Raw genomic sequence first — 11,987 nt, forward strand, 5'->3', positions numbered from 1 at the left:
TCGTTGTTTATCTTAAGGTTCAGAACCTTAGTTTATCTCGAGATCACGAAATAGTTTTCATTCAAATATGAAGTTGTTGCCCACCAAAAATTATAACTTCATTATTTTCTTAGTAGTCTTTTTACAGTGTGTAGATGCATTTGCCAATGAAGTGAGCTTTTGAATTAATGGCTAGATATAGTAATAAGATATGTGTGTTTCTAACGTTAGTAATATAATAGTTAAACACTGACCAACAATGTTTCATTGTTGTGACGATGTTTAATAGAAAATTAAACTCATTAATTTAGTGTCTTAGTCGAAGGTGTTCATTTATTGTTGTAAATTAACATAAACAAATGTGTAAAATTACGAAAATTGTGATTTCAGCCACTGATGATGACCTCGAACTGAGTGTCGAAAAATTTCTGGCAAAAAAAATCTGAGCAACATCGAATAAACTTTTTAAATAGTTAAACAATACGCTCCTTTCCGATCGTATAGAAAACTTAGGAGTGGTGCTGAAAAGTCGCCTTTTCTTACCTGGAAACGAAAAGTGATATTTTGTGTTGCAGTGCTTGAATAGATATTTTGCTAACTAGTTAGTAAATGTGATTGTTTTGCGCACTAGATGTGGGTTTGCCGATACGAGCGGAGCGAGTTCGGCAACACATCGTGTGTGTAAAACCCCATTTACTAACGTGTTAGCAACAAGATTTTATCTACTGTTAGTTGAAGTATTCATAATTTTCAAGCAAAACACATCAACACAAAATCCTGCTACACATGATCGTAGTAGGATTCTGTCAATTGATGACGAAATGACTTGTTTCTGTTGTTGCCACTAGAAGTGAATTCACATCGTCTGACAAAATCAACCACATTTTGCAACGTGTGCAGACAACAATATCTGCAACAAGCTGCGAAAAGTGATCTTTGAAATGTAGATAACTTACATCAATACAGATTCCATTTGTAGTTATTCATTTACTAATTATCACAAAACCCCTTTTCAAATAATCATTTACTGCCATAGTGCATATCGAGAAAAAATATTTTTACTTTTTGTAACTAGAGACAAAAATCATACATGGAAAAGTTCACTTTTCGCAGTTCAGTTGGAGAACGGTTATTTCGTAATTCAAAACAAATGCACCAGTGCAATAATAGTTTTACTAGTTACACACAGGGCCTAATATTTGACAAAGTTTCACAAATGTTTCACAAAAATTCTACATATAAGCATTTGTGAAACATTTGTGAAACTTTGTCAAATATTAGGCCCTGGTACGGTATCGGGTAATCTGGCACACGGTGCCAAAAGAAGGCACTTTTAAACTACGTGAAAGGTAAACTCGCACACGCAAGTTTATTGCTGCAAATGCTTTTTAGCCATGTCATCGACTTAATGACTCCAATTTCCAAAGCTTCTTGCTCTGATACACACTTGATACATATTCATCATATCACAAAATTGATCCCTAAATTCACGCCAAGGGGGTACAAGGGTTTGGCTTCGGACAAAAACCAAATACTATAGCGTCATCTCTTTTAATTTAAATGAAACTCGTATTGTGTCTTCATCTTCAATAACAATAGAAAATCGAACATCGAAGACACCCATCATAGAAATATAGTGAAAACAAAATGGCCGCCGTGATAGTAACAAAATTGTTTTTGGCTAATTTCTTAAAAATAAAAACTTATTTAAAAAAAATGAAAACAAAATTTTGTGGTTCGTGACATAAGAAACGATTTTCATATAGCAATTTATGTGATTATTTTCGATATAATGCCGATAAAATGTACCTAAAGCGGAAAATTTTTTTTGCCGTGCAGACGTTTTTTAATTGTGAAAAATATTCGTGAAAATGGAACAATATTATAGATGTGAAAACACTTTTTTCCATTTTTTGTTGTATTCCATCTCTTGCATCCTGGGAATTATTATTCCTAAACATGCCCTATTTTTTGTGCAATTTTGGTTTTTGTCCGAAGCTAAACCCTTGTACGCTCTTAACTGTTGGACAAAATACCGCTGACTTCATGTAATAAATGTCAAAAACTGTGCGTCAAAATGTCTTGATATGCGTGATGTTTTGAATAATCTACTATAAATTAAGATTGGCTCACCTAGTTTGTGTATATTACGTAGGTGGAAGCACGGGGTTTCAGGGGGTTTCGAACATTTAGTTTTTTCATGTTGCAGATATTGCAGTGTCAAATTCTGTCCAAGATGTGACATATTTGCAAGGTATTGGCCTTTTTCACAAAGTATAATCAGCGTAACCTTCGTAAAAAGAATCTTGAATCTGACAAGAGCACGTGTGCCAACGTGTATAAAACAAATGTTCAAAACCCCCTACTGAACCGTGGCGATCCTCTTGTCAAACGGACAGTACATAAACAAATTCCATCATTTATTTAGATATCACGGGTCTGAAATGTCATGGAAACGGATGTAAACTTAAAATTCAAAATTCTTAAAAGCTGCTGATTCTAAGCACGTGTTAAAATAACATTACTTGAAGCAATTAATTGAACAGTTGGTATTTCATTTATTTGTTTGACCGCTTTTTTTAATTTTTTTAAAATAAATATTTCAGTGTAAAGCCGCTCAAAATAAGTTACATTTTTTATCAGAGATATCTAACTTTTACGCAGTCAAAAATAGTACATTACCAAGCACGGTAGTTTATATTCGACGTGCCCTAAAACTCTTATGTTGTTTTATTTCAGTTCAGTTTTATGGATTGCCCTCCTAATCTCTGATAACTGTACTGATGTAATTTATTGTGATCGGCTTTAAAAAATAAAAATGTTTTAGGTAATCACAAATGTATATATACGAAATTCCAATTACGAATGTAAACTTAAAATTCTATATTTTATCGCTTTTTCGTTTTGAAACAATAAACACCATGAAATGAAATGCCAACTGTTCAATTATTAGTTCAGTTATTACGTTATTACGTTATTTTAGCAGGTGCTTATAGTCAGCAATTTTTTAAACACTGTTTGTCGGAGTATTATACCAAACATTATTTCTATCAATTATTCCATTGATATGACGTCAATATTAATTACCTAGATTCATAAGCCTACATTAATATGTCGATAAGTTAGTCGTTTCCGCAATACAATAAAACATCATAACGTACCAGTGAATATATACCACGAGCTAATACTCTTCTGTATATTACACGTACACTCGTGTTTGTGTAATATACAGAAGAGTATTCTTGGTATATTCACCGGTACCTTAATGTACTATTAAGTACCTGCATTTGTCCCTTCCATAACATTTCAGCCTCGTAAAGGTATTTTTCGGTTCTGCTGGATTGTTGGGATTATTGAGGTGGTGGTAGGTTGATTCCTCATTTGGAATTGTAGAAGCAAAGTTCGTGAGGTGTTTGAAGGGCTGTATGTACGACCAAAACAGCTGAATCCCACAAAAACCTCAAAGGAGTTTTGAACACCAGGCAACTGAAATACGACATATTTTGCCATGATTTTTTTTTATGAAATGTCAGGTTTACACGGACGATATAGCGTGCGGGAAAAAAATTCATTTCTTTACGATTTATCGTGCGAGAACTTGGCGATAAAAATAGTTCCTGAACTATTAAAGTAAAAACGTGACCCGCATCGGTGATGAATTCTTCCCAATGGTGATATTTCACACTTTTTGAATACGTAGTGACTATCCGCAGGCGCCTGCCAATAGCCAAATTATTACTAAAGATGCTATTAGCAGGCGCCTGCCAATAGCATCTCCCTTATACAAAATGCTATTGGCAGGCGAACTTGCTTGCGAATAGTGTTTTCCCTTTTACGGAGGCTATTGACAGGCGCCTACCAATAGCATTTTTCTTTTTACAAAGACTATTTGCTGGTGAAATGGCATCGACGTTTTGAATATCAGCAGATTTCAATAATCCCAACAAAGAACCTATATTGGTTTCTCGTCATTAATATTTTTCTAAAATGGCGTCCGTCAGCCATTTTGTTGGAAATTTGATACGGCTTGAACTATGATATTTTGTCTTTATTTACCTTTTAAATAAAAAGAATCAGAAAAATCCGTTAAAAAAATCGATTTACAAGCAAAATATTCATATTTGTAGTATTTAGGAAAAACTCGGAAAGTTCATAAGAAAATCGGAAAACTGGAACATTCCTGGCATGCTAAACAATACTCGAGACCAATACCTTTAATTTGAGCTATCACACGCCACTCTCTGACGTACATAGCTCCGTAAATCATGCTTAAAGCGTGCATCTGTATTTGAAAAATAAATCCGCGAATATCGGTGGAAAATTACATGTAGAATCGCAACAAAAAAAACTAAAAAATCGATTTTTAGCCCCGTACGAAGTACGAAGGGGCTTATAGGATTACGATGCCGTGTGTAATTGATGGAATTCGAAGCAGACGGTAAGGGCAAAGTGTTTGCCTATGTTCATAGATAACGAATCCGCAATAAAAATTTTGTCTGTCCGTCTGTCCTTCTGTCCGTCAGTCCGTCTGTCACGTCTATATCTTGAGTAAATCAAATCCGATTTCAAAAAATTTTTTTTTCCTGAAAGGTAGTTGAAATAGTGAGGCTAAGTTCGAAGATGGGCGATTTTGGGTCGACCCCTCCAGAGCTGGGGCCCCATAAGTGCTTTAACGTTTTCCAAAGATTTCTCTGGCCATTTAAAGGCTACACTTGTAAGTGATACATCAAATGAAAGGTATTTACAATACCTATCCACACAAAAAAAGTTTATGGAAATTGGATGACCGACTCGTGAGTTAGACCCCTTGGTGTGAACTAGGTACAGGGCGGCAAGCCGTTTTTGCTTGTAGGTTAGTCATATTTGAACGGATTTAGATGGATTTTGATTTATTAGATAGGTATTGACCGTACCAATCAGGGAAAAAAAAGTTTATGAAATTCGGTTTACCGGAGCGTGAGCTAGGTCTCTTGGAGTGAGCTTATATGTGGCTACTCGGCCGTACAGTGAAGGTGGTGTTTTTTGTTAATATCTCGAGTAAAATTTAACCGAATTTCATGATTTTTTTTTTGTTTGAAAGGTACTAACGAATGTAAAGCAGCCGTTGTACTTTCCACCTCCTAACAAAATGGCCGTCGGTCGCCATTTTGGATTTTTGTAAAATCAATATAAATAGGTGAAAATGATAATTCCAAAATCACTGATCAGTGGGAAGTGTAGTTTGTGTTACTTTTGAAAGGAACGTCGTACGGGGCTTCGTAATTGCGCTATGCGCAATTTTTAAGACGTACACATTGCATAAGAATTTTACGACGTTTACGGGCGCAATAGGCTTACGTTAAGAGTAGGGCGACGGACGAAGTAGGGTCACGTGCGCAATAGATGTACGGGTTTGTACGGGGCTCAGTCGCAGCAAACGATCCGCCTGTTCTGACGGCTCGTTTTTTAAATTGTGCAGAGTGAAACGTTGAACATTATTGCTGAACAAAGTTTTACTCCAAAAATTTCAGTTTAAAATATATTTAACTTTAAACTTCAAAATAAGAGTCCACTTTCGAGAAAAACTGAAAAATCTCTAGGAAAATTGGAAAATCACGGAAAGATTTTCATGCCCAAATAAACTTTGGACTTTTAGCTTTCATTTGAGCTATCACAAGGTAGTCACACAGCCGGAGAAATCATTTGACAATGACACCTATGCACTTTAACTTTAAAGAGGCGAGGCAGCCGAAAATTTTGTCTCTTCTTCTAGAACCTATTTTTTTGATGCCCCCAACAATCTCCAATCACTCGACTCAACTAAACGAATGAATTTTTCAATAACTATTTGATTGAACAATATGGTGAATGTGAAGTTTGAAATTTTTCAAGTAAATTGATGTGTTTTGTCAATTCCGGTGCACAAAACGTTCGTACCTCGACAGGAAATAGATTTTTTCAGCACATGTCATTTCTTGTCTTGGTACGAAATAGTATGTTACATACCAAGGATCGAAAAGGTGTGTTTTAGACCCAGGTGGTGAAAACGTCCAGGGATGGAGCGACGCGAAGCGGAGCAGAGACCAAGGACGTTTTCACCACCGTGGTCTAAAACACACCTTTTCGATCCGTGGTATGTATACTATTTTTCTTCCTGGAGTACCAAAGTCACATTCCGAACAAAACATAACAACAGATTTGCACGCCATATTCAGCTGCGATCTCTATACCACATGCGAGATCGTATGCGATATCACAAAATCTCATGCGATATCACAATATCACATGCGAGATGGCATTCGATATAACAAAATATAATGCGAGATCGCATGCGATATCACAAAATCTGATGCGAGATCGCATTTAATATCACATGTGTAGCATTTTCATTTGTTATAGTACATGACACATCTGGGAAAGAATAAAGATAGGATCGAAAATGACATAAGCGGGAATGAAAATTGAGAGAAAAAAGTGTCGGAGAATGTTGCTCTTTCGGTACTAAATTTGGTGAGTGAATGTGACGGTTTTGGTACTTCAGGAAGAAAAATGCTATTTCTTGACTGATATCAATTAGTTCTAAAAACGGAAAGCGTTCCATCTCTACGTTAATTTAAACATTTCGTTATTATACCCTGTAGGTCGTCCACTCTTTGATAATAAATCCAGTACCTACTATTATTATTTGCAGCCTAACGAATACAAATTGGCAAAATATAAAAAATGCATGAAAAACTTTGGAATCCAATTGTGGCGAGTTGTAGACCCGATAACAAATGGCACTTATTACAACACCTACAATTACCAATGGAACAAATATTTTCAAACTGTTTTTCCAATCGCTATCTTTGTTCCATCAACCGTACCAGATGTTCAGGCTACAGTCAAATGCGGCTTTAGGTCTAGAATTCAGCTGATTCCAAACTCGGGAGCTCATTCTTATGCCGATTTGTCAAGCGGAACGAATGATACAATTATTGTAGATTTTCGCTACATGAACTCAGTCGATATCGACGAAGCAACGAACTCCGTCACTGTTGGTCCAGGTGCTTTCGTCGGTCACGTGAACGCTAAATTGTGGCAAAATGGTGGATGGGGAACCGTTTTAGGAATGTGTATGACTGTAGCAATAGGTGGACATGCGATTGGAGGTGGTATCAGTCTTTTTTCATCATTGTATGGACTCGTTATTGATAATATTTTGGAAATGAAAGTGGTGGATGCCCGTGGAAATGCTGTAACAGTTAATGCCAATTGCAATGCTGATTTGTGGTGGGCTATGCGTGGCGTTGGACCCGGATATATTGGCATTGTAACAAGTATAAAACTCAAAATGTTCAAGGCTAAGAACCTCAAGCTGACATTTACGGAAGCTCAATATAAGGTTAAGGACTTTCAGAATGTTCTTGCAAATTACACTCAATGGTTGGATTGGGTCAAAGATAATGAGCCTAGTGTTATGACAACTATGTTCGTCACTAATGGTTAGCTGTTTCCTATCCAACATTACTGTTCCAATTTTAATGTTTTTGTTTCAGACAACTATTACGTACCTCATCAGCCCGCAAAACCTGGTGTCACAATCCAGATACTTCACTTGCAAGACCCAATATTACAACCCAATTCTAGCAGCAACGTTTTAGAAGCATATCCAACATTCTTTAACAATGCCAATGCCATAGTAACAAATTATCCGTCATACATCCAATTCGTCATTGGAACTGGTTACACACCAGTGCTTGCAAAACCACAAAACACTTCATCGAATCCTATCGACAACCAATTGAATTTCTATTCGACATTGACCAAAGAAATGGCAGTTTCGCGGTACTTCTTTTCCAAGTCTTTTTACGTAAACAAACAAATCCGATCCGACGAGTTAAATGAAGTACAAGATGTTGTAAACGAAATACCTAATAACACAATGGGAATTCAAATTAATGCCGAGCAAGGTGCCATCGGTGCCCGACGAGCTACCGACTCAGCGTACGTTCACCGGAACAGCTTGTTCGATCTACGAGTTTACTATGAAAGTATAAGTGGTGGTGATTCGGTCGTTGCGGGGAAACGTTGGTTGAAAAAGTTTATGAAAGCGACCCAATTCATGGACAGTGGCGCAACGTATTAAAACTTTCCGGATCTGGAGCTGAACGATTATTTGTTCAGATATTATGGCGGTAATTTGAAGAAATTAATCAAAATTAAGCAGAAGTGGGATCCGTTTGGTTACTTTAATTCAACAATGTCAATTCCCACCAGACGTACGTGGAAGTATTTTGTTTAAATGTTGAGGACGAGAAACTTAATAAATTTTTGCTTAACCGTAGCACTTTAGCTCTTAGAGTTTTGAGAAAGAGTTTCTTGAGTGTCACAACACAGCCTTCATTTCCATACGGATAAGAATGGCGTAAAAACAAATTGTTTCCATGGTCTGCAAAATAGTACATTTCGTACCTAGGACTAAAAGTATTTTTTAGCTTTTTCATACCTAGGACCCGAAAAGTGCGACTTTTTCTCCGTCCAATATGAAAAATACTATTCGTACCACGGACTAAAAGTCTTTTTTATTCGATTCCAGACCTCGCCTTCGGCTCTGTCTGGAAACTTCTCACACGCTAAAAAAGACTTTTAGTCCTAGGTACGAAATGTACTATTTTGTGCTTGAAGACTGAAATTCGACGAATTTTGACACACATTCTACGATCGAAAAGTTCAATTTTTCTGTACTTCTCAGAGAGAGGTATTTGCGGCTAAGAAAGTACTTTGTTCAACATTACAATGCATTACAATACTTGTAACACAACATACTATTCTCGGACGCTCTCTCCGGCCGAAAATGGATTTTCATATATATTTTTCCAGCCGCGATCAAGTGTGCATGCTTTGTTGTTAAATAGTACATTGAATGACAAGGGGCGAAAGTAAAAAAATTCAACCGTGTGCGAGAGTTGGAGCCCGCGCCGAAGGCAAGGGCTCTAATCGCACAGGTTGAATTTTTTTTAACTTTTGCCCCGAGTCGTTCATACTATTTTTTTTGATACCAACATTGAAAATTGATACGTATCGCAAACATCGCAACAAAATGTTGAAATAAAAAGGCATTTAGCCAGAAAATGCGGGGGTCCAGGGGGCGGCAGCCCCCTGGTATATGAAAAATTTAATAATTTAGCCATCACAACAATAACACACACAAAAATTAAGATATAACTAACAAATCATTCAGTAACAAAAAGTATCAACTTTGTATGCTAATTTCAATAAGAACACTGGCGCACAGTGTTTTACAATTTTGATCAAAGTATTCTGCATAATATGAGCGGATTTTGTTGACAACTCGACTCATTTCTCTCATTTTCTGTGACGTCAGTCACTTTCGCTGTTCGTTCAGTTGCGTTCGCTCTTCGTTAAGTACTTTCTCCCCGTGGGATGCATTTTTTTACTTTCGCCCCTCATATGCGGGGCGAAAGTATCATTTTTCAATGTTGGTATCAAAAAAATGGCTGTAGAGTGATTTCTATGTTAATGGTGTTGTGGCTTCGTCTTATTTCAGTTTTCAAGCACAAAAATCGTCGTTTGTGACTCGTGGTGAAAGCTGAATTTTTCGGTACACGTCATAAACTTACGACTAGAACCGATAAACTCTTTTCATCACTCGGAACAAAATGTACTATTCTGATTCACATTTGTAGCACATGTTCATGATCTATAACAACAGAACATCTACTGAATACTAAGTTCCACAAATATTCAAACATACCGAGGTAAGCACATTGAAAGCAATAGCAAATTGCAGCCATCCATCTTATTCCTTTTCTGCCAGGGCATCGCATTGCGAACCAAACACTATATAACAGTAAAATAAGGCGACTGCTCGACGCAGTAGTCAAAATCCCGAAAATAAATTTTACGTTTTTAATGTTGTTGGTATAAAGCCACTGCCGTCTCCAAAATAAGCGACCAAAATGATCATTAAAAAGTATGTTCTGGCCAAGGTTCTGAAAGAACAGGTTAAGACACTTATGAAGGCGGGTGAAACACAAATCTTGACAATTCAGACATGTATATTGTTTGAAAAGTCAACTTGAAAACCATTCTTTTTTTTGTTAAGTTGAAATCGTCATATAAAATTGGCCCTACAGGAAAATTTTGATCACACCGCCTTCGTGATCAACTTGAAAGTGTCTTAACCTGTTCTTTCAGAACCTTGGTTCTGGCTTGGCTTGCAGTGTGTTTGCCAGGCCAATATGCATGACTTTGTTGAAAGAGAACTACTGGAAACGAACAAAACAAAATCAAAGCTTTGACAAAGGAATTGCAGGTTTGATTGCGATCCGCAAATCAATACGAAAAACTTTGGAAAACTGCCAGTGTCCTAAAGTCTTTCCTACCAAGATTCTATCCAGTAGGGTCGGTCGATTTTTGAATATTTTCCATCCGAGCGTCTGGACCTAGCTGATCCGACTCAGCGAAGTCTAAAGAAAATTTTAAGACCAAAAAAAATATTTTCAAAAATGTTCTATGCTTTGCCCAAGACGATTTTTTGAAAATCTTCTACTTTTTCGAGGTATCGACAATCTAAAGGCTTTCTTGTCTATGCCAAAAAGTGAATTGTTGGTAAAACGGTCTTAGTATAAAGTACAGTGTCTACTCTAATAAACAAACCCAAAGAAACATCCTTTTTGTGAGGAAAATACTTTTCCCGGGTAAAAAAGTTTCGCAGGTTTCCGATATTTTTATTTGAGAGAGGTTTTTTTTTGCAGATTTTTCCACAAAATGAGTTTAAATTTTGTCGCACAATAGCTTATTTTAAAGCTACGTTGATAGGGAACCAAGAAGTAAAAAGATTTTGAGAAAAGATTTAAATGCGGTCGAGTGATCGCCATTAGAGTGACTAAAAATTAGCCATTTTCGACATACATGGAAAAGTGATCTTCCCTAAACAATAAATAAATCATGTTTTTCATTATGAATATAGTTTTTGGTCGTTTATAACACATTTCCAACCAAAAACAGTTGAGAACTGAGTTTTTTCACAGTTTCACAGCTTTTTCGTAGAAGGCCGAAAATGGCTAATTTTTAGTCACTCTAATGGCGATCACTCGACCGCATTTAAAACTTTTCTCAAAATCTTTTTACTTCTTGGTTCCCTATCAACGTAGCTTTAAAATAAGCTATTGTGCGACAAAATTTAAACTCATTTTGTGGAAAAATCTGCAAAAAAAACCTCTCTCAAATAAAAATATCGGAAACCTGCGAAACTTTTTTACCCGGGAAAAGTATTTTCCTCACAAAAAGGATGTTTCTTTGGGTTTGTTTATTAGAGTAGACACTGTACTTTATACTAAGACCGTTTTACCAACAATTCACTTTTTGGCATAGACAAGAAAGCCTTTAGATTGTCGATACCTCGAAAAAGTAGAAGATTTTCAAAAAATCGTCTTGGGCAAAGCATAGAACATTTTTGAAAATATTTTTTTTTGGTCTTAAAATTTTCTTTAGACTCCGCTGAGCCGGATCAGCTAGGTCCAGAAGCTCGGATGGAAAATATTCAAAAATCGACCGACCCTACTATCCAGTAACCAATGACTTGATTGTATCGTTGTTGTCACTTTCTTTACGGCTGTGAAGTCGTAGAAGTGAACAAATGTGACTGGTGAATGGTGGCATTTCTTTGCTAAGTCAAGGTCGAGGTCAAGCTGCCGATTTATTTGGAAATATGTAGGGTAATGGGGCTTAGAAAGGCGCTGCGATATATACTCGAATAAATTCGGAGGATGTTCATATGGATGATCAGAACACTGAACGTCGAAATGTCGTTTCGAGGTTGCGAATGTGTTGAACAATAATGTCCAAAAACCAATGCTTATATCGCGAAAATATTTTCTCGATTTTCTCAAATTTTCACAAAAAAACATTTCAAGACAATTCGTGAAAATTTCTGAAAATCGAGAAAATTTGTGAAAATTCGCGAAAATGTTTTCGCTAATATAGGCTCTGCCAAAAACCAATTGGTATGGAATAGTAAAGTA

The 11,987-nt window shown here is 36.5% G+C and overlaps 1 protein-coding gene and 1 long non-coding RNA gene across 2 annotated transcripts; both read left to right on the forward strand.

Annotated features, from left to right (window-relative positions):
* Window positions 1-5,945: 5,945 nt before the first annotated feature.
* Window positions 5,946-10,940, forward strand: LOC119067314. The gene is made up of 3 exons (XR_005085908.1): window positions 5,946-5,955; window positions 10,362-10,678; window positions 10,719-10,940. It is a non-coding gene; the product is annotated as an uncharacterized LOC119067314 (long non-coding RNA).
* LOC119066888 (chitooligosaccharide oxidase-like) lies at window positions 6,656-8,294 on the forward strand. The gene is made up of 2 exons (XM_037169579.1): window positions 6,656-7,442; window positions 7,497-8,294. Exons 1-2 carry the CDS (start codon window positions 6,686-6,688, stop codon window positions 8,084-8,086), a joined length of 1,347 nt encoding a protein of 448 aa, XP_037025474.1. The 5' UTR covers window positions 6,656-6,685; the 3' UTR covers window positions 8,087-8,294.
* Window positions 10,941-11,987: the final 1,047 nt, after the last annotated feature.

This window comes from Bradysia coprophila, chromosome II, assembly GCF_014529535.1.
Source record: "Bradysia coprophila strain Holo2 chromosome II, BU_Bcop_v1, whole genome shotgun sequence".
NCBI lineage: Eukaryota > Metazoa > Arthropoda > Insecta > Diptera > Sciaridae > Bradysia > Bradysia coprophila.

Bases quoted from the DNA above. Each gene is read 5' to 3' on its own strand.
- LOC119066888 (XM_037169579.1), top strand. From the start codon at position 6,686: ATGAAAAACTTTGGAATCCAATTGTGGCGAGTTGTAGACCCGATAACA. The intron at 7,443-7,496 runs GTTAGCTGTTTC...TTTTTGTTTCAG, and splicing joins AACTATGTTCGTCACTAATG to ACAACTATTACGTACCTCAT.